General features: G+C 44.3%; 1 protein-coding gene across 5 annotated transcripts in view; it reads left to right on the top strand.

Moving 5' to 3' along the window:
* Window positions 1–5,222: 5,222 nt before the first annotated feature.
* Window positions 5,223–20,778, top strand: part of SIRT5 (sirtuin 5) — a 31,923-nt gene continuing 16,367 nt past the window's right edge. For 2 of the 5 annotated variants that reach the window (XM_012753551.3, XM_076010483.1), the window contains exons 1-3: window positions 5,438–5,497; window positions 16,410–16,559; window positions 18,790–18,923. In XM_012753551.3, coding sequence (XP_012609005.1) covers window positions 16,445–16,559; window positions 18,790–18,923 — 249 coding nt within the window. In that variant the 5' untranslated portion in view covers window positions 5,438–5,497; window positions 16,410–16,444. Of the gene's footprint in view, window positions 5,339–5,437; window positions 5,498–10,019; window positions 10,181–10,984; window positions 11,297–16,409; window positions 16,560–18,789; window positions 18,924–20,778 lie in introns of those variants that run through there. The other 3 variants (XM_012753549.3, XM_012753557.3, XM_012753554.3) reach the window with 3 other exon arrangements.

A 20,778-nucleotide genomic window follows, 5' to 3' on the forward strand; every position in this document is an offset into this window, starting at 1 on the left:
GTTTAAAAGATGACTTGAATGAAAAGGATTATAATATTTTATAATAGGAAAGTACAATATCATAAATCTTTTAATTCTCCCTAATTTATAAATTTAACTTGATCCCTTCAAAACTATCGATAGGATGTGGCATTTCGAGCTGGACAGCTTTTTCTAAAGTTCTGCTCCCTCCTCCTCCCTCCCCTCCTTTCCTCTTGCTTCTCTTCCCCAATTCTTGCACGGAGTCAAAGGTTTCTGCTTTGGAAAAAATTGCACCAGACTTGGGGACAACTTAGGGACACCAAGCGGAGCAGAGTGATGGGGAGATGTTGGATTAAAAAGAGGATTCAGAGAAAGTCTACATTCTAAATATTCAAGCTCTTCTACCCCACGCCAACTCCTCTTCCACAACTCAGGCACAGAAACAGGCAAATACCCTCCGCCCACAGGATACTCTATGATTTTTCTTTAAAAGACCTGAAAGCCTCAAAGACTGGCATTTTTGTGTCCTCAAATGAACTATCTCCATCCTTGCCCAACAGTGAAGCCAAGCAGTTGATATCTCCCTCCACCCCAATACACAGATCATCATCCTATCCATTGTTTGGAGTCTTGGTTCCGAACAGTCAAGAAGTGTCAGATATTCCAACATGAAAGACAGACCAAAACAAACAGAGAACAGAAAATAGGGGCCATTCATATACACTATATATGTGTGTGTGTGTATACGCATGTATACGTATATTCACCTATTGAGATACTAAATGCATTGTTTCTGATTGTCTCAATGTCGGCTTAGGTTCAGAAGGCTTAAAACAAAAGAGGTGACAACATTCCTGCTTTTTATTTTTTATTTATTTATTTTTGAGACAGAGTCTCGCTTTGTTGCCAAGGCTAGAGTGAGTGCCATAGTGTCAGCCTAGCTCACAGCAACCTCAAACTCCTGGGCTCAAGCAATCCTGCTGCCTCAGCCTCACAAGTAGCTGGGACTACAGGCATGCACCACCATGCTCGGCTAATTTTTTCTATATATATTAGTTGGCCAATTAATTTCTTTCTATTTAGAGACGGGTCTCACTCTTGCTCAGGTTGGTTTCAAATTCCTGAGCTCAAAGGATCTGCCCACCTCGGTCTTCCATAGTGCTAGGATTACAGGCGTGAGCCACGCCCGCCCGGCCAACCCCCTTTTTAGAGAAAGGAAGAGGTGCTACACCACCCGCAGTGGTTAGCAGTCTGGCCTCAGGAGGCCTGGAGTCAGACCTTGACTCTACCCTTACCACCTTTGCAACCAGGGCAGTTGGGTCCAGCTGCCCGTGCTTCCATTTCCTCATCTGTAAAATGAAGACAACCGAAGCCTCCTCTGCAAAGGGTCATCGTGAGGATTAAAGAATAAAATAATCCATGGGAAGTGTTGACAACAGTGCCTGGCACTTAGAAAGAGCTCAGTAGCTATTGCTGCTGTTGTGCCATTATTAGCCCCTCACCTTCCTGAGCCATAAAAAAGGAAAAATTCTCTGTTGTTAAAATGCAGGTATGTTTCCTATCTCTCGTGAGGGAGGACAGTGGAGCTAGACAAGTGAGCTGACTTGCATTCCTGGAGCTGGAGGGACTCAGGGAGTGGGATCCAGTATGTAACTGAAAAAGCCGCAGGTGGATGGGCCTGAGGGAGCAGACCGATGAGAGTTTGGGTTGTGTTCAGAACACCCCCGTTTGCAAAGTTTGGCAGGGAAAGGATTCAGGCATGTTTTCCATGAGCTTGATGTGGTCCCCAGGAAGTTGGTGTTTAGTTTTCTTGGAAAGGATTCTGCCCCACTGGCTTTCTGCCAGGAGAAACGCCCCTGTCTGGAAAAGACTCAAACCCACCAAGATGCAGAAACTGAGTAGACTATGTCAAGGGAGCTATGATTAAAAGAACCCCCTAAAACTACATAGGTTTCCCATGAGAGAAAGAATCAGCATTTGGAACCTGTTGGGACTTTGATTCTGATCCTTGAAATATCGTGGAGACCGAGCACCTGGGCAGAAAGGTCTCAGGTGAGATGTCCTCAAATGTGAACCTTCCTCACTTACCTCCCTCCTGCTGCCACCCAATAACCATGGACAACTTCCCCTCCAATGGCAAACGCTAAAACTAGTAATTGTGGAGAACCTGGACACCTCATTACAGATCAATGTCTTATCCATTTGTGCTGCTGTAACAAAATGCCACAGACTGGGTAACTTACAAAGAACAAAAATTTATTTCTTATAGTTCTGGGGACTGTGGAGCCCAAGATCAAGGCATTGGTGTCTTGTCAGGGCTGCTCTCTGCTTCCAAGATGGGGCCTTGCTGTGTCCTCACAGGGCAGAAGGAAAAGGGCTAGAGAGGTGAACTCTCTCTGAAGCCTCTATTACAAGGGCATTAATCCATTTTACAAGGGCACCGTGCTCATGACTTTGTCACTTCCTCAAAGGCCCTACCTTTTAATACCACCACAATGGGGACTAAGTTTCAACATGAATTCTGGAGGGGTCACACTCAAACCATAGGAGGCATGAAGGGAGAACCACATCTGCTGATGAAGGTGGAACCAAAAGAACCACTTGGGAAATTCTCCTCCAATGGGGCAGTGGGGACACATTGTCATTCTTTCATTTAATACTTTTTCAAAAATAAAATGTGTTGCATCCACCAAAACAAACAACAAACTGGAGGGTATAAACATAAAAAAGAAAGAACAGAGCTCCTGGACATTAAGAATATGAGCACTGGCTCCCCCACCTCCGCCATCCAACCATAGAAAGACAGTGTGTTGTTCTCGTGGCCCCAGACTGCCCTCTGATGCAGGCTTGTCCCCACAACCTTGCTTTCCTCACCACAGAGCAATTCATGTCAATTTTATCTCTCAAGTGTGTGCTGTGTGCACTGCTGCCGTGCACAGCAGGGGTGGAAGAAGCTGTGGCTATAGACTGCATGCAGATGCACTGACCGGCTGCTGGAGGTGACCGTTACAACTCAAGGGTCATTCTTGGTGTTGGCCATCCCCAGGTGTTTACGTCCATGTTTATATTTGCAGCAGAGGCTTACAGAGGAGGGCAGGGGCAGCCTGATAATCAGTAAAGTGAGGAATCCCAAGAGGATGTAAGACTCAGCATGTAGGAGATTGATTCTCTTTCCAGAGGTAAAGTTTGGCATGTCTGAATTTCACTAAAGCAAGTATGCAATACTACCTTCCAAGGTAGGTGCGTGTAGATTCTTCTTTCATCTCTCCAGTTGTCCCAGGAAAATCTCAGTGAATAGGGTGAGTTTTCCTTGCTTGTTTACTTATTTTTCATTTGTTTTGTGCAGCTATAGCCAGACTCATGGGAAAAAGAAAGAAAAGGTCATTTGCCTTTTAAATTTTAGTAAACATAGCCAAGCCATTAACCTCTGAGTTTTAGGCTGCTTTTTCTGTGAAGCTGTTTATTCATTTATTTAATGTGTATTTACTAATTGAGCATCTACTATCAGGGGCCCTGAGAGCTGGACATTTCACAGGGAGCAAACAAAACAAAACACCCCAAGAAGGTGCCTTCACAGTGTGTAGGAGGAGAAAATCTTTAATCAAACACAGAGACATATATTTGGAACCTCAACTGGGATAACTGCCATAGTGCTACAGGAGCCTGTACTAGGGACTGGGCATCTCACCTGGCTGGGAGGGGGCCCAGAGAAAGCTGCGCTGAGGAACGTTAACAGTTGTGTTGAGACTGATAGGATGAGGGGACTGACTACACAGGGAGTAGGAAACAAACATTCTGGGGAAAGGGAACAGCCTTTGTTTGAGAGGGGCAAGGCCATTAAGAGATTAAGCTGCAGGTGCTTGCAAGATGGAAAGGATGGCAGCTGTGCTTCAATAAGAGGAAGTGGCCTGACAATAGTTAGGGACTCTAAGGATACCCTAATCACGTGGCTAATAAAAGAAGAAAGTATAAAAAATATTTAAATAAAATAAAATAGTCAGGGAGACTTGGCTCTTCAAAGCCTGGGAGAAGGGCTGGGGTTGAGGGGTGGTGTGTGGATAGCTGTGGGTGGTGGGCTCCCCAATCTTGATGGAATACAATGCCCAGAAGTGGCAGAACCTATGAATGGTGCAGGACTGCATCTAGGGCCTGTGAACCACAGAAAGTTGCAATAAGGGGCCCTGTTTCCCTCCTCCCACAAGTATCTCACTGAAGGTAAAGGATTTACACAGTATGAAAGCACAAAAGCAATGGAACGAAAGACTATAAGGAGAGGTGCTGTATGTAGTGATTTGGACCCTTGTTTCTGGAGCCAAAGCATTTAGGTTTAAATGCCACTCAATAGCTTTGTGCTTTGAGCAGTTAGCTGACCACCTTGGGCCTCAGTTTCCCCATCTGTAAAATGGGGATAACAGTATCTATTTCATCAGGTGGTGAGGATGATATAAATTGGTTAATACACATGAAATTCTTACAACTGTCTCGTACAAAGTACATACCATATGATATGTTAGGGCAAAAATAGTCAGTTGTGAGACCATCCCCAATTTTCTTGTACTCCATAAGTCCCTGAGGTGATGTTACAACCAAAAGGAGTGAGATGGGCCTCGAAGTGGGCTGAATTTCCAGCCAAACTGTGGGAAGTGGTTAAGATTAGAGTCAAGAAAAAAAAATGTTAATGTAACATGTTTTTGCTCAGAAGTTCTCAGACCACTTCCCTTTCTGGGCCACTGACATGCCCACAAGCAATTTCCATTCTAGCAAAAGTAGTGCTGGTGGGAAGCCCGAATCAAAGAAAAGGAGAGAGGACAGATTTTAAGGGAACTGGGGCATGTGCAGCCACGTCAGCCCAGAGCCTCTGGAAGGATCTGAACAGATGTGCAGATGTGCAGGGCAACCGCACAGGAGGGCAGGGGGCATTTGTCACTGGGTTGGAGGTCTGATGGGCTAGACTGGGAACCTACTCACCGTCATTTGAAATAGCGTTTCAGGGGAAAACGACCCCAACATTTGAAGTCCTTTGTCTTGAAGTTGTGTGATCCAGCTGTTTGCTCAAGGAGGAAGCAAAGCAGGTAGTAATCCACCACACATCCGGGCGGTGGAATGAATCTTGGAAGCTGACAAAGACGAAACGAGTCACCGCGCCCTCCCCCACCCTTCACCCCCATCCCCCAAAGAAACGTAAACAAAACGATCGCCCAGCTACTCAGAAGACTGGCGAACGGCCAGGGTCCGGGTGTCCTGCAGGCGCCGCTGCGGTCGGGCAGGACGCCGCGCCACTCCGCGCCCTGTCCCTGTCGCCACGTCCCGCGGGCTCCTCGTCCAGCCTCGTCCAGCCAGGTGAGCGCAGGCGCCGCCCTGCACTCACCTCCTGCAGGTGCGTCCCTGCCGGCGCCTGCCCCGGCCCCTAGGGTCTCTGCGGCCTCCCGGCCGGCTCGCGTGATCCGGTCCCGCACGAGCTCCCCGGGGCGGGGCGGGGCCAGCCCGCCGTGCGCATGCGCAGCCCAGCCTGCCCCGCGGTCACCGGCTTGCAAAGGTGGGGGGCGCCGGGGACGGGTGGGAGACGAGGCCGCAGGGACGAAGGGGACCGCGGGGCGGGAGTGGGGCAGGGAGGTACCAAAGACTGGGGAGGGAGGACACGGGGGGGGGGGCGGGACGCGGGAGACGGCGAGGGCGGCGGGCCCCGGAGCTCGCCCAGGTGAGCCGCAGGTCCGGTCGGGTCCGGCGCAGGTGCCTCGGGGAGGAAGTCTTGAAGGCTCTCAGGGAGGGTCCGGGGCTCCTGGGGCGGGGTCAGCTGCCGGGTGTCGCTGCGGCCGCAGAGACGAGGGCGGGCCGGGAGGCAGGTTGTGGGTGGCCCGACCTGAGCACGTGGGCCTGGGAAGCCGCCGGGACGGCTCCGGACACTGCCTCCCCTTTGAGAAAGGGCACGCTGGGCACTGCAGCTGCCAGGGAGACGGACGGTGGCTGGGTGGTGGCCGAGGGCGTGGGAGGAGCGGTCGGGTTCGGGACACAGTGTGGAGGGGTCCCGTCAGGATTTGCTGCCCGGCCCGGTCAGGGTCAGGGCCCAGGGGCAGCGGGAGGCTGGAGCCTGTGGAGGACGCGGCTTGGGGACTTCGGAGCGTAGGCCGCCGCTGGGCGTGGGGGCCGTCTGCTGGGCGCGGGGGCCGCCTGCTGGGCGCGGGGGCCGCCTGCTGGGCGCGGGGGCCGCCTGCTGGGCGTGGGGGCCGCCTGGAGCCCGGGGAAGATGCGAAACCCAGAGTGGCAGGTCCAGAGCGGCAGGAGGGAAACCCGGGGAGAGTGGCGGCCGGAAGCCAGGAGAAGCAGTATTGACCAGGGACCGATGGACTGAGTCAGAGTCTGGACATCAACGAAGAGGAGCATGGAGACTTGACCGTTAGGTTTAGCAAGGTAGAGGGAGCTGGTGACCTTGACAAGATCAGATGATGCGGAGGAGAGGGAATGGAGCCCCCTAGTATAGACACCTGGGGACAGGTGTATTCATTTTGCTCGTAGGTGTTCGAAAAGTATTTCTTGAATGCCTGTGAAAGTTTTTGCATTTTTTTTGTCACTTTATTATTTTTTATTTTAATTGAAAAATAATTGTATATATTTGTGGGGTACAATGTGGTATTTTGATACATATAAAGATTAAATCAAGCTAATTAATGTATCCATCACCTCACCTACTTTGTTTTTGTGGTGAGAATGTTTAAAATCTACTCTTTTAACAATTTTTGAAACATATATACATTATCAACCATGGTTAACATGCTGTGTGATATATCACTAAATCTTCTGCCTCCTGTCTAACTGAGGCTTTGTCTCCTGTGACCAACATCTCTCCCTGACCCCAGCCTCTGGTAACCACCATTCTACTCTCTGCTACTTTAAGTTTGACTTTTTTAGATTTTCACATGTAAGTGAGATCATGTGGTATTTGTCTTTCTACCTGGCTTATTTTATTTAGCATAATGTCCTCGAGGTTCATCTATGTTGTTGAAAATGACAGTATTTCCCTCTTTTGTAAGCCTGAATAGTATTCCATTATGTGTGTGTGTGTGTGTGTGTGTATACATATATGTGTATATATATCTCACATTTTCTTTATCCATTCATTCACTGATGGACACTTAGGTAGTTTCATTTCGTGGCTAAATAGTGCTGCAGTAAACATGGGAGTGCAGATATTTCTTCAATATTCTTATTTCTTTTATTCTTTCTCTTTTTTTCTCCCCCCTGATACGGAGTCTCACTCTGTTAGCCTGGCCAGAGTACAGTGGTGTTGTCATAGCTCACTGCAACCTCAAACTCCTGGGCTTAAGCGATCTTCCTGCCTCAGCCTCCCAAATAGCTAAGATTACAGGCATATGCCACCATTGGCTAATTTTTGTATTTTTTATTCTTTCTCTTGTTCAGGCTGGTTTTGAACTTCTGGGTTCAAGCAATCCTCCCACCTTGGCCTGTTATTTCAGTTCCTCTGGATATATATCTAGAAGTGAGATTGCTAGATCAAATGGTAATTCTGTTTTTAGCTTTTTGAGGAACTTCCATACTGTTTTCTAAAATGACAACACTAATTTACATTCCCACAAACTACCAGGGTTCCCTTTTGTCCACATCTTCCATAACACTCATTATCTGTCATCCTTTTGCTAATAGCCATTCTAACATGTGTGAGGTGGTTTATGGTGGTTTAATTTGCATTTCCCTGGTGATTAGAGATGTTGAGTATTTTTCATATACCTGTTGACCATTCATATGTCTTCTTTTGAGAAATGTCTATTCAAGTCCTTTGCTCATTTTTTAATTGGGTTATTTTCCTGCTATTGAGTTGTTTGAGTTCCTTGTATAAGTAAGTAGCCCCTTATCTAATGTATGGTTTGCAAATTTGCCTAACCTGTGGGTTGTCTCTTCACTCTGTTGTTTCCTTTGCTGTACAGAAGCTTTTTAGTTTGATGCAATCCCATTTGTCTATTTTTGCTTTTGTTGCTTTTGTGGTCCTATCCAAGAAATCATTGCCCAGACCAATGTTGTGGAGCTTTTCACCTATGTTTTCTTCTATTAGTTTTAATGTCAGATCTTGTGTATAAGTCTTTAATCCATTTTGATTTGATTTTTATATATGGTGTGAGATAAGGGCTCCTTCCACATGTAGATATGCAGTTTTCTCAACACCATTTAATGAAGAGACTGTCCTTTCCCTGTTGTGTGTTGTGTGTAGCACCTTTCTCAAAAATCAATTGACCATAAATACCTGAGTTTATTTCTGGGCTTTCTATACTATTCCATTGGTTGATGTGCCTTTTTTTAAATGCCAATACAATGCTGTTTTGATTGTAATAGCTTTATAATATATTTTGAAATCAGAGAGTATGATGCCTCTGGCTTTGTTCCTTTTACTCAGAATTGCTTTGGCTCTTTGGGGTCTTTTGTGGTTCCATATGAATTTTAGTATTGTTTTCCCTGTTTCTGTGAAATTGGGATTTTGATGGGGATTGCACTGAATCTGCAGATCATTTTGGATAGTGTAGACATTTTAATAATAAATCTTCTAATCCATGAACATAGGATATCTTTCCATTTATTTGTGTCCATTTTCTTAGATTAATGGTTTATAGTTTTCAATGTACAGCTCTTTCACCTCCTTGGTTAAATTTACCCCTAGGTATTTTATTTTTTTTATGCTGTTGTAAATGGGATTGTTTTCTTAATTTCTTTTTCATATAGTTTCTTAGTGTATAGAAATGCTACTGATTTTTGTATGTTGATTTTATATCTTGCAAACAGAGATCATGATGATATGATCTTATATAGAGAAATCTTGTGTATATATCCACATATGTATATTATATATCTTATATATGCCTATATATTACATCTTTCTATATGTATGTTACACATCTGTTTTATCTGTATATATCTTAAATATATTTCACCTACATTATTTGTATTATATATAGAAAAATTTTTCCTTTTTTATCTGGATACTTTTTATTTCTTTGTCTTGCCTAATTGCTCTGGCTAGGACTTCTGGTAGTACGCTGAACATAAGTTGTGAGAGTGGACATTCTTGTCTTATTCCTGGTCTGAGAGGAAAAGCTTTAAACTTTTTATCATTGAGTATAATGTTAGCTGTGGGCTTGTCATGTATGGCCTTTTTTATGTTGTGGTTCATTCCTTCAACACCTATTTGTTGAGTACAGAGTTTTTATCGTGAAAGGATGTTGAATTTTGTCACATGCTTTTTCTGCATCTACTGAAATGATCATGTGGTTCTTTATTTTGTTGATACTGTGTATCACATTTATTGATTTACATGTAATATATTGAGCCATCTTGCATCCCAGGGTTAAATCCCACTTGATCATAGTGAATGATGTTTTTAAATGTGTTGTTGAATTCAGTTTGTTAGTATTTTGAGGATTTTTTCATCTGTGTTCATCAGGGATATTGGCCTGTAGTTTTATTTTCTTGTATTGTACTTGTCTGGCTTTGGTATAAGGGTAATGCTGGCCTCATGAAATGAGTTTGGAAGTATTTCCTTCTCTTCAGCGTTTTGGAAGAATTTGAGAAGGATTGGTATTAGTTCTTCTTAAATGTTTGGTAGAATTCAGGTCAGCGGTGATGCTATGAGGTCCTGGGCTTTTCTTTGATGGGAGACTTTTGGTTACTGATTCAATCTCCTTGCTTGTTATCAGTCTGTTCAGATTTTCTATTTCCTACTGACTCAGTCTTGGTAGGTTGTATCTTTTTAGGATTTTATCCATTTCATCTAGATTATTCCATTTGTTGGCATATACTTGTTCATGGTAAATAGTCTTTTATGGTCCTTTGTATTTCAGTTGTAATGTGTCCTCATTCATTTCTGATTTTATTTGAGTCTTCTCGGGTTTTTTAGTCAGGCTAAAGATCATATGTTTTAAATTGATGTTTTCTGTAAATTTTTTCCCTCAAATTCCTGATATAACCTTTCATTGATTATATTTTTCAGAATTGGTAGAGTGCCTCCTTTTTCACAGGGAGCATACAGACATATTTCTTTTTTTCTAATTTGGTAGGTAAGTTTCAGATTTCCTAATAAAGCATCATTAAATTTCTTGGAGTAATGTCAGTGTATGAGAACCTGTCTGGCATCCAGAAAGGTCCCAGTGACTGTTTGATGAACGAGTTTACTTCCTCCCCCAAAGGCCTCTCTTCCCACCTGGAAGATAAAATCAAGGTAAGAGGCTTCACCCAGGGCAGCTTTCACCCCTAAGTCCTCTGGCTGGCTAACCTGAGTCCTCTGCCCACTGATTCTCACAGGGGTGCCCCGTCACCCTTCTGGCAATGTTTCCAGGCTTAAACAAGGTTGTAAGCGTGTGGAAAGTAGAACCACTGCCTCTCCCGACCTCCTAGGAAAACATACATGTTGCCACAGAGGATGCTTTTTGTAAAGACTTTGTGGTAGCATCTTGAAAATAGCCTTATGTTATGAGCATTTACTATCCTGAGAATAACTTCAGGTGGTGTCGTTCAATGTTGTTTTTAATCTCAAGTTTGTTTCCACATTTATTGAGAGATTGACTGGCAGACCATCTTGTAAATTAACAGAAAATTTAGGAAAATAGTTTCCACACTCATTTTAAAAAATCATGTGAAATTTCACTGTTCAAACAGGCAAGTGAGTGGCTTTTTGTAACTAGTGGGACCAAAATTATCTCACTGATTCATTACTTCAGATAGACATGAAAAACTTAGGTTCCACTAGTAAATTCATAAGTTAGTACAGATGAAAGGTTTAAAATAAAAATATGCATGTTTAAAAAGAATGTTTTAATTGTATACAATCCATGAGTATGTGTATATATATGCATATACATATATAGTGTATGTATGTCATTAGAAATTACAGTTCACATAAGATAAGGACTAAAAGCTATATTCCCCAAAAGTACTTGCTGATTGCATTTCCTAGTCAAAGAATCTAGAAACTAGTGATTTTGGAAATGTTGAAACACCAGCAAGTAAAACTTTTTTCTATTTTAATATTTCAAGTTCCATGTTATGGTGAAAGTAATTATTATTACTCAGTAATAGAAACATTTGAATAGAAAAACTTAGATGAAAAATTAGTTAACATTTTACCCACATAATACAAGTCCTAATTGTTTGTCAATCCTACAATTAAAAGCTCCTTCTGTTCTTATGTTTTTTATAACTCTTTATACTTAGTAATTTACTCAACCCTCATCTCCAAAGTAGAATGAAGATTTTCCCTCATTTCATAGCTGTCCAGCTGAAGGCCTGTCATTTCAACCCTCTTGCACAGAAGAGCTCTACAGTGTAATCACACAAGGTGCTTTGCATGATGCCTCTGTTGATTGGATTTTGAATTCTTTTAAATTCTTAATTACATTTACAGCCCTACCTTCATGCCTGAGAAACAATAGGACAGTTTACTTAGTAGTTACCTCAAATTCTTTTACAGTTTCCTAATGTGTAAAAACCTACAAGTGAAGAAAAGGACTTTCTGGATCAAATTGGAAGTCTGGATCATATTGAAGTTTCCAGATTCAAATATTAGAAAGCAACTGTGGGAAAAAAACATATTTATCTTTGGGAGAAATAAGTAAAGATATATATTAAGCTCAAAATAGTAGCATAGGTAACTTCATGCAACATATAAGAAGCTTTTAGTTAATGTTAGTATTGGGAGCCTTAATCTTCACAGTTTTCATCAAGGTATGCAAGTTTAACAGTTATCTGTGACAATATTTTTAAAGCCTCATACCCCTTTTTCTTGATAATTATTGAAGCTGGGTGATAGGAATATAAGGATTCCTTATACTATTCTGTTTATTTTTGTATTTTTAAAAATGTTTCCATAATTGAAAAAATAAAGAAAACATTTTTCTTTATTTTTCTTTTTTCATTTTTTTTTTTTTGAGACAGAGTCTCACTCTATTGCCCCAGCGTGGTATCAGTCTAGCTCACAGCAACCTTAAACTCCTGGGCTCAAGCAATCCTGCCTCAGCCTCTGGAGTAGCTGGGACTACAGGCATGCACCACCATGCCTGGCTAATTTTTTCTATATATTTTTAGTCGGCCAATTAATTTCTATCTATTTTTAGTAGAGATGGGTCTTGCTGTTAATCAGGCTGGTTTCGAACTCCTGACCTTGAGTGATCCTCCCACCTCGGCCTCCCAGAGTGCTAGGATTACAAGTGTGAGCCACCACGCCTGGCCGAGTTTTTCTATTTTTTGTAGAGATGGGGTCTTGAAGTCCTGGCCTCAAGCAATCCTCCTGCCTTAGCCTCTCAAAGTTCTAGGTATACAGGCATGAGCCACTGCGTCCAGCCCCCAGGTCCCTTTAAATCAAGCATTGGGGTGATGTCCATGCTGGTTGGGCATCCTCATTGTTACCGAGTCTGCAAGCTGCTCACCAGAGTTGCCCTCTCCCCTGCTCGGGCATCACGTCACTCACCTCCTCCCCTTAGCAGCCAGTGTGCTGTCCTTCCCTGTAGAGATGACTCCAGGCAGCCAGACAGTATGGTCCCCTGAGGTTGTTCTGGAAACACTATCATGTTTCTCTAACCTGCTCTCCCTTCAGTATTGTAAGTGTTCTGTGCAGTCTTTTTGGTTGCAGTAGAAACAGATTACATTGAAAGTTTGTCCACTTGCTGCTTATTTGTAGACGAGGTTTATCAAAATATTTTTTACAGACTATGTAAAACTCATCCTTCTTATTATATAGTTCTAGGAGTATTGAAAAAATCATTACAAAAATAAAAGACAGCATTTTCCATTGCTCTGACAGTTCTCTGCTCCACTGCTTCCCCTCGCTCTCCCCACTCTGTCTTTGGAAAACAATACAGTTTTAGCCTTTTCAGATCATATAAATGGTCTCAAAGACTCTGTAGCCTTTTGTGTCCAGCTTCTTTCACTTAGCATAATACTTTTTTCTTTTAAAGAAACTTCATTTTGAAATAATTTTAGGCTTACAGAAGTGTTGCAAAACTATCACACAGAGTCCCCAAATACTATTTACCCATTTCCCCTAATACCCCTAATACCTTGAGTACAATGATTTAAACCAGGACAGTTAGTATATCTAGACGTTTACATACACAGTTTGCTAAGTGGAGTAGCTGAAATTACGTACTTAACAAGCTATAGGAGGGTCATGAATATTTGTGAAAGGAGAAACGTGTGCATGCCCAGTTGAGTTTTATGCCCCTTTATGGAGTCCATGTTCAGCATATGGCAGCTTTCTGGTGTCAGAAGGTGGAGCACATTCCCTATAGACTGGCCAGAACCACTCCACGCCTGTGGCCCCGTGTGAGGAAGGAATGCTGGTCAGTTGTAGTGCCAAAACCACAGAAAGGGAGGAGCAGCATTAGGCAATTGGTGGAAATCCGAGTGGAGGGAGTCTTTCCAAAGGGCTGGTTCTGTATAACCCTCCGGGAAGAAAGCGCGATGGCAGGTAACAAGGGACGGGGTCTAATGAGGCCTGTTTGACCTCCAGTCCTGTCATGGCTGGGGTTTCAGTTTTTAAGGTTTCTCTGGGTCCCCTTGGCCAGGAGGGGGTCTGTTGAGTCAGTTTGGGAGCCTAGGACTTTATTTCTCAACTCCAATCTAGGATCCCACATTACACTTAGTTGTCATGTCTCATTAGGGCCTGGAGTAGTTCTCATCTATCAGAAATTTGATACTTTTTTGAAGCATATTGGCCAATTTTGTTGTAGAGGGCACCTCAGAGTTTGGTGTTTTCTCATTGTCACATTGGCAGGGAAATGCCACACAGTGGTGCTTTGCCCTTGTCATTGCATCACATGAGTAGGTAGATGAAGTTGACGTGTCTTATTACTGGTGATGTTAACTAGATCACTTGGTTAAGGTGATAGCTGCCAGGTTTTCTACCGCAGTTACTATTGTGCAACACTTTAAAGATTCGTTCATGTTGTTGAATGGATTAGCAGTTTGTTCTCTTTATGGCTGAATAGTATTCGTGGTGTGGCTAAACCACACTTTGTTTACCCCTTTACAAGTTGAAGGTCATTGGGTTTGCTCCCAGTTTGGGGCCCGGCACTATCCAATAGGCCTTGGTATTCTCCTGCTGTGCATAAACCACACCACAGAGCACCAGCACCAGACAGGGCCGCTGTGTGACCACGGTGGATCAGGACAGGAGCAAGGCCACTCAGTAATTATGTCTGAACTCAAAGACAAGGACATGTCTAAACCACAAAAACTGCCAGCCACTCCCCTATCCTGGCTAATATGAAGGACTGCTGCTTCTTGACCAATCACTTTAGTCTCACTTCATTCCTTCCACCTTTTAGATAAAATTCCTTACACTATCCAGTCGAAGTGTCCTGTTTCCTAACAGCATCGAATCCAGAACAAAAACCCACTTCTGTGAACTCCTCCCCAACATGACTTAACTCAAGCCCAGATCCTACGATAACTCTGTTCTAATGTTCTGAGTCTGTGGTCCCCAACCCTGCAGCACAGTGGGGGGGGTGGGGGGTGGGTGCGCACAGCAGGACTTGAGTGGTGGCCAAGCAAGTGAACCCATCCCTTGCATCACCCCCACCCCACCTGGGTGGAAAAATTGTCTTCCATGAAACCTGTTCCTGATGCCAAAAAGGTTGGAGACCACTGCTGAGACACCCTGCAGTTTCTCTTGGTGTGTTCTGTCTCAGGTGTGTTCCTGGCCTTTGGCTGCGAGGCATTGACAAACCAAACAGTCTATAAACACACATATTGAAAATCCTTGCTTCTGCTCTTCATACATAAACTTCTCACTGCACACTCAATGCCTTTTACTAATTTGTTGTGCATTTATTTTAAGGTACATGCAAGTAAGTACTAAGGTAATAGTCTTACATCTCCTTCCTTTCTCTTTCAAAACACTACTTGCATCTTACTTTTCCCCCTCAACATGATACTCTGGGGATCTCTATCAAATTAGAATGAACTTTCTTTTTCTGTTTGTTTTGTTGTTGTTAAGTGTGGTATAAAATACACATAACCAAAGTTTGCCATCCTAACCGTTTTTAAGGGTGAAGTTCGGTGGTGTTAAGTATATTCACATTGTTGTGCAACCAATGTCTAAACTCTTTTGATCTTGTGAGACTGAAACTTATTCTCTTTTTTAAGTATAATTTACATACAATAAAATTGACCCTTGTGAGTTCCATGAGTTTTGAAACATACAAACATGTAACCACCACCATAATCAAGATATAGGGCAATTCCCCCCAAAATTGCCCTCTCCCCCAAAATGCTCTCATGTCCCTCTGTGTTCACTCCTCCCCACTCTGACAACCACTCATGTTTCCTGCCCCCATAGCTTTGTTTATCCAGATGTTATGGAAATAGAATCATATCTACATTCTTTTTTTATAGCAGCCAAAGTACGTAATGTGAATGTGCCGCTGTTGATTGAACTCATCCCCTACGGTTGGATGCTGAGGTTATTTCTAGTCTTTTGCTGTTTACCACAACGATCTAATCTGGTATCTGTAGATATGATACTTTGGACGTGTACAAGTCTAACTCGTAAAAGTTCCCAGACTTGGGAATGCTGTCTCAAAGGGACAATGCATTTGTCATTTGGGTAGCTTATCCTACAGAGGGATTTATCATTTGGGGAAATGTGTTATTTTTCTATATGCTCAGATCTTTAATCCTCAGTTCTGCCAACACTTGGCCCACTAGATGGAAGTCAATTCTGCCGATTGTCACTGTCATTGATACAAATGTTGTCTTTCTGTTTTCCTTTTATAAAATTCCTCAGGTATAGATAGAGATTTACTAAATGTGCTTTAGGTGCTACAAGTTTCTCTGACACTATGTCATCTGAATCCTATGTGTTGTCATAGTACCTGTCTTCCCTTCCTAGTTCAGTGCTCAGTTAGAAATTACATTCTCATGGAAATTGTACTTTGGTCAAAAGTTGACAGACCAGTGGTTTTCGTACCTTTTTAAAAGCAGAAGTTTTTCAAATGAATCCTGGCATCTAACCCTTTCCCCAAGCCCTCTAAGGCAGTGGTTCTCAAATTTGAGTGGTTCTTGGTGTCATCTGGAAATGGATTATCAGCTCCAACCCCAGAGTTTCTGATTCAGTAGATCTGGGGGGAGCCTGAGACTGCATTTTAAACAAGATCTCGGGATGGTACCGCAGGTGGCCTGGGGAACACGCTTTGAGAACCGCTGCTCTAGGGCACCTCTGCACATGCTGGGAGCGCTTGAGAACATATCAAAATCAGCCAGTTTAGAGGCTGAATGTCGTGACGATCTGTTACTAAAGATTTTTGTTAAGGGCATTCTTATATATATATATATGTATATATATATTCTTATATATATATGGATGTATATATAATATAAAATATATTTATGTATATTTCTATGTATAAAAATATTTTGTTTCTATAACATTCATTATTGTGATTTTTCTACAGCCCACGCCAAGAATTAGAACTTCAAAGAAAATCTGATGCGTCCTCTCCAGATTGTCCCGAGCCGACTGTTTTCCCAGCTGTGCCGTGGCCTGAAGCCTCCAGCCCCCCCCCACACCAAGATCTGCCTGACAATGACTCGTCCCAGTTCCAGTAAGTCATTCCCAGTCAGCCGTCTCCTCTGCTTCAGCGGCATGTGGAGAACCTGTGAAATACCCGAACCTGTCTACACTCTGAGGGGACTGTCTCCATCAAAATACGTGTTGGGCGAGATTTGTCTCCATCAAAATACGTGTTGGGCGAGATTTTGGAGATAGTCACTCTGTCCTCTTCTCTCTGAAGCAGGCGCATGCTGGGGCAGAGTCAGAGCTCATCTCTTAATACTCAAGTTAGGTCCATTTAGGACACTTTATTGCTTCTGCCAGGATATTTGCGTTTAACCTTTTCACCCATGATTTGTAATTTAAACTCCTCATCTCTCTGCAGGGGAGCAAAGCCGGTGAGTGCCTGTCAGGCAGTGTGGGCTTACGTTTTCCTATTGACAGAACCTTGGTAGCACTGCATGACAAAAACCTGCAAGTCAGCATATCCTGGGCCTTTGGTCTGAGTATAGAGTCTGACAAATTTTTATGATGAAACGACCCAGAGGTGGGCCTGTGAGACAGTGCTTCACTAGGACATCGAGAGGCCAAGCTGAATCCTTTTGACCTCCTTTTCAACTTTTTATAATGCATTTTGTTGTTTCAAGAGATTAGATCAGATTGGAAACTCTAATCTACCCAGATGGGGTTTCCGTTTCCCAGTTCTTCCTAGTTGGACAGGTTGTGTCTCCAGGTAGGCCTATTTTCCACACCAGCCTGTCTCCGGAAGGGCTGTGCGTTCGGCCAGAGCTTTGGCGTGGCCGGCAGGGCAGTTGTGTTGGTTACACCTGCAGAGGACGGCGTGTTGTGGCTATCTTCATTCCATCCAGTCTCAGGCTGCCAAGAGTGTGGTCCCAGAGAGCTCCAGGAATGCAGCCAGAGAGGGAGCTGGTGCTCTCTGCTTCTTTGTTTGCGGGAGTCTTATGTTTCTTTGTTCCTTTTCACAGTAGTCTATTGTAGGGCAGAGAGGAAGGGAAGGGGAGGAGAGATTGAGCCTTTAGTGAGAGTCTCTGTCCTGAGCCAGGCATGGCGTGTGGCTCTGGGCTTAGGAGGATGAGGAAGTCCCATCCCTGCCTAGAGGGAGTCATGCGTGAGAACCCAGGAGAACATGCGCAACCGCTGGGGATACGAAATGAGGCTCCTTTCCCTGGAGTGTTCAAGTTAACTGCCTCTGAATCCCCACCTCGCCCCAGTCCTGCCTGTCACTAGTTCCATCTCTCCAGGGACATTCATTCCGTCCAAGGCTTAGCCTTGGTTGCCATTCCCTCGCGATGGGAAGACCAGGAGCTGCCCAGTGAGCTGAGGAATCCAGTCCCACTTTTGCTGGATCTTCAGTGCTTTAACACAAGTCGGCCACCCCTGGAATAGGGACATCCTGTGTCTGGGACATCCGCTGCATCCGTGGCCTGGGCCTGCCATGAGCAATGTGGTCCAGGACTCGCTTCTGGGGGGCGGGAGGGGGGACAGAAAGAAGAGGGAGCCTCTCTTCTCCTGGCAGCTTGTGCTCACCGCTTGTACCCCTTGGGCGCCTGCTGGGCCACAGCACTTACCCGACACACAAGGGCCTGCAGAGCCGCAGTGCCTGGGAGAGAAGGGGTTGGTCTCAGCCACATGCTGTGCCTCTGCTAGGGTCTTGTTGAAAACTTTGACTCTTAATTGAGCTGTCAAGGAGAAGGTCATGTGCCCGTGTTTGTTCACGAGAGAGGAGCCCTTGTCCTCACCTTGGGTCGCCATGCCGAGGGAAGTTGCATTAGCAAGATCCCTAAAGGGAAGGTAAATTTGGGGAGGAAGGGTAGGCTTTGGGGTCCAGGGGCCTTAGCACTCACACACACAAGCTTGTTTTTATTTTTACGAGGCAAGATAGATTCCTACCCATTAGTGTTTTTTAATCTTTATAATGATGCTGCTCTAAGGAAGGCACTATTGTGCACACCAAACAGCCAGGCAAACCGAGGAGAGAAAAGGGTGAGAAATTCCCATAAGATCACAGGGTTGGATGGGAGCTGCGATTCGGAGCCTGCAGCGTGTGCGTGAACTTGTGCCAAAGGCCCTGCTTCTTTAAGATACTGTATGCTCACCCGTGGGGCTGCGTGAGGCGGCGTCTTCGTGGCACAGGAATGACTTTTGTTTGAGTATTTTAAAGTGTAATTTCATGCAAGGTCAAGTTCAAGATACAATTGGTATTGGGATACAGATGTCCAAATTGGCACACTTGTCTGATAAAGATTTTGTTCTCCGTTTAGGTATGACAGATTTTCGCAAGATTTTTGCAAAAGCCAAGCACATAGTCGTCATTTCAGGGGCCGGTGTTAGTGCCGAGAGTGGGGTTCCGACGTTCAGAGGAGCTGGAGGTTACTGGAGGAAGTGGCAGGCTCAGGTTGGTAATGTTTCCAGAACATGCAAAGGCTCTCCTGAATGAAGCCATAACGGAGTTTGACTTAGAACCGATGGTGGTGCCTGCAGCCCAGAGGGAGTTTTGAAATCACCTGTGACCCGATTGTCCCCTTGATTTTGGCATCAACTCAAAGTTCCTATGATTAAGATCTAAAACTTAAGCAAAGAAGCCACTTTCCTTACTTTCCAGATATGTGTAGGTTGCATTTATTCAAATAATAATTTCTTCCAGTAATTGTGTCAAAGTAGAATCAGAAAACCTTGGTTAGCATAATTCATTGCTACTTCTGGGAACGTTTCATGTTAAAACTAAGGCTTAGGGCTTGGAATTAAAAAAATTTATGTGAAGGCCACTGGAGTGTAAGTTCTGTGAGGGTGTGGATCTTTTTTGTTAATCCAACTTTTAAGATATATAATAAAGATCACCAAGTTTAAGTGTAAAAGTCAATGAATTTTAACAAATGGGTGTAGTTGTCGGCCCATGCCATGATGCTGTATAGAACATGTCCCCTCCCCTCCCCTGACTCAGGCCATCCTTAGTTTTGGAGGACGGGGAGTTCTACCTGTTGTGTTCATTTCACTGGCTCCAGCTCCTAGAACTCTGGTGCAGTATAGGTGCTTAACAGATTTTTGTTGGTTGAATGAAGGCAATTATGACTTTAAAACGTGACGTCCCGGCCGGGCGCGGTGGCTCAAGCCTGTAATCCTAGCACTCTGGGAGGCCGAGGCGGGCGGATTGCTCGAGGTCAGGAGTTCGAAACCAGCCTGAGCAAGAGCAAGACCCCGTCTCTACTATAAATAGAAAGAAATTAATTGGCCAACTAATATATATATATAAAATTAGCCGGGCGTGGTGGCGCATGCCTGTAGTCCCAGCTACTCGGGAGGCTGAGGCAGCAGGATTGCTTGAGCCCAGGAGTTTGAGGTTGCTGTGAGCTAGGCTGACGCCACGGCACTCACTCTAGCCTGTGCAACAAAGCGAGACTCTGTCTCAAAAAAAAAAAAAAAAAGTGACGTCCCTATTCAGTGGGTAATTTCTTGCTGAGTGTAGAGTTCATGAACCTGTCCCTTCCTTCCTGTCTTAAGTGTCTGCGACTGGCAGATGTGTAGGATGTTTTATCACCTGTCTGCTGCCCTGGGGGTGAGGCCTGGGGGCCGTGGTGTGGGGTCATCCGCTTAAAAGTGAAGAGAGAAGAAAAAGAGCAGAGGCCATTAGGGTCCATAGGGGATGAGGGCCAGCTGGGGGCAGTCCCTGGAGCAGAAGCACAGGGGTGGGGCCTTCAGGGATGCAGATGGCAGGTGGAGGAGCGCTCATTCCTGTCGGGGAGGCTCAGAGCTGGTGGGCATGCAAAGAAGTCAATAGAACACATTTGTCTCCAACCCTGTTCCAAGGACACCTGGAACTGCTCCAGGCCACTCGCATTCTGGGTGGAGAGCAGGAAGGGAGTGGAGCATGAGGTTGGGTGGGTCACCCTCAGCGGCCTGTCCCCTCGCAGAGCGGAAGCTGACGTTGCTACCAAGCAGCAGGGGACATTTAAGGAAGAATAAAATGCACACGTGTTCAGTGTGCGAACATGTCCTTGATAGAGCAACCATACTTCTTCTTAAAATTAACATTAATTGAGTCAGTAGATGCAGTAAAGTTGTGTGCTTTAAAGAAGAAATAAAAAATAAATAATAAAGAAAAATAAAAAATAATAAAAAAGATAAAATTAACATTATTGAGGTGGAATTTACATAGAATAAAATGCACCTTGTACATTGTGTGTCCAATCTGATGAGTCGTGATGGGCGTACACACCTGTGTGACACCACCACCTCCACCGTCAAGTATAGAA

This window comes from Microcebus murinus, chromosome 15, assembly GCF_040939455.1.
Source record: "Microcebus murinus isolate Inina chromosome 15, M.murinus_Inina_mat1.0, whole genome shotgun sequence".
Taxonomy (NCBI): domain Eukaryota; kingdom Metazoa; phylum Chordata; class Mammalia; order Primates; family Cheirogaleidae; genus Microcebus; species Microcebus murinus.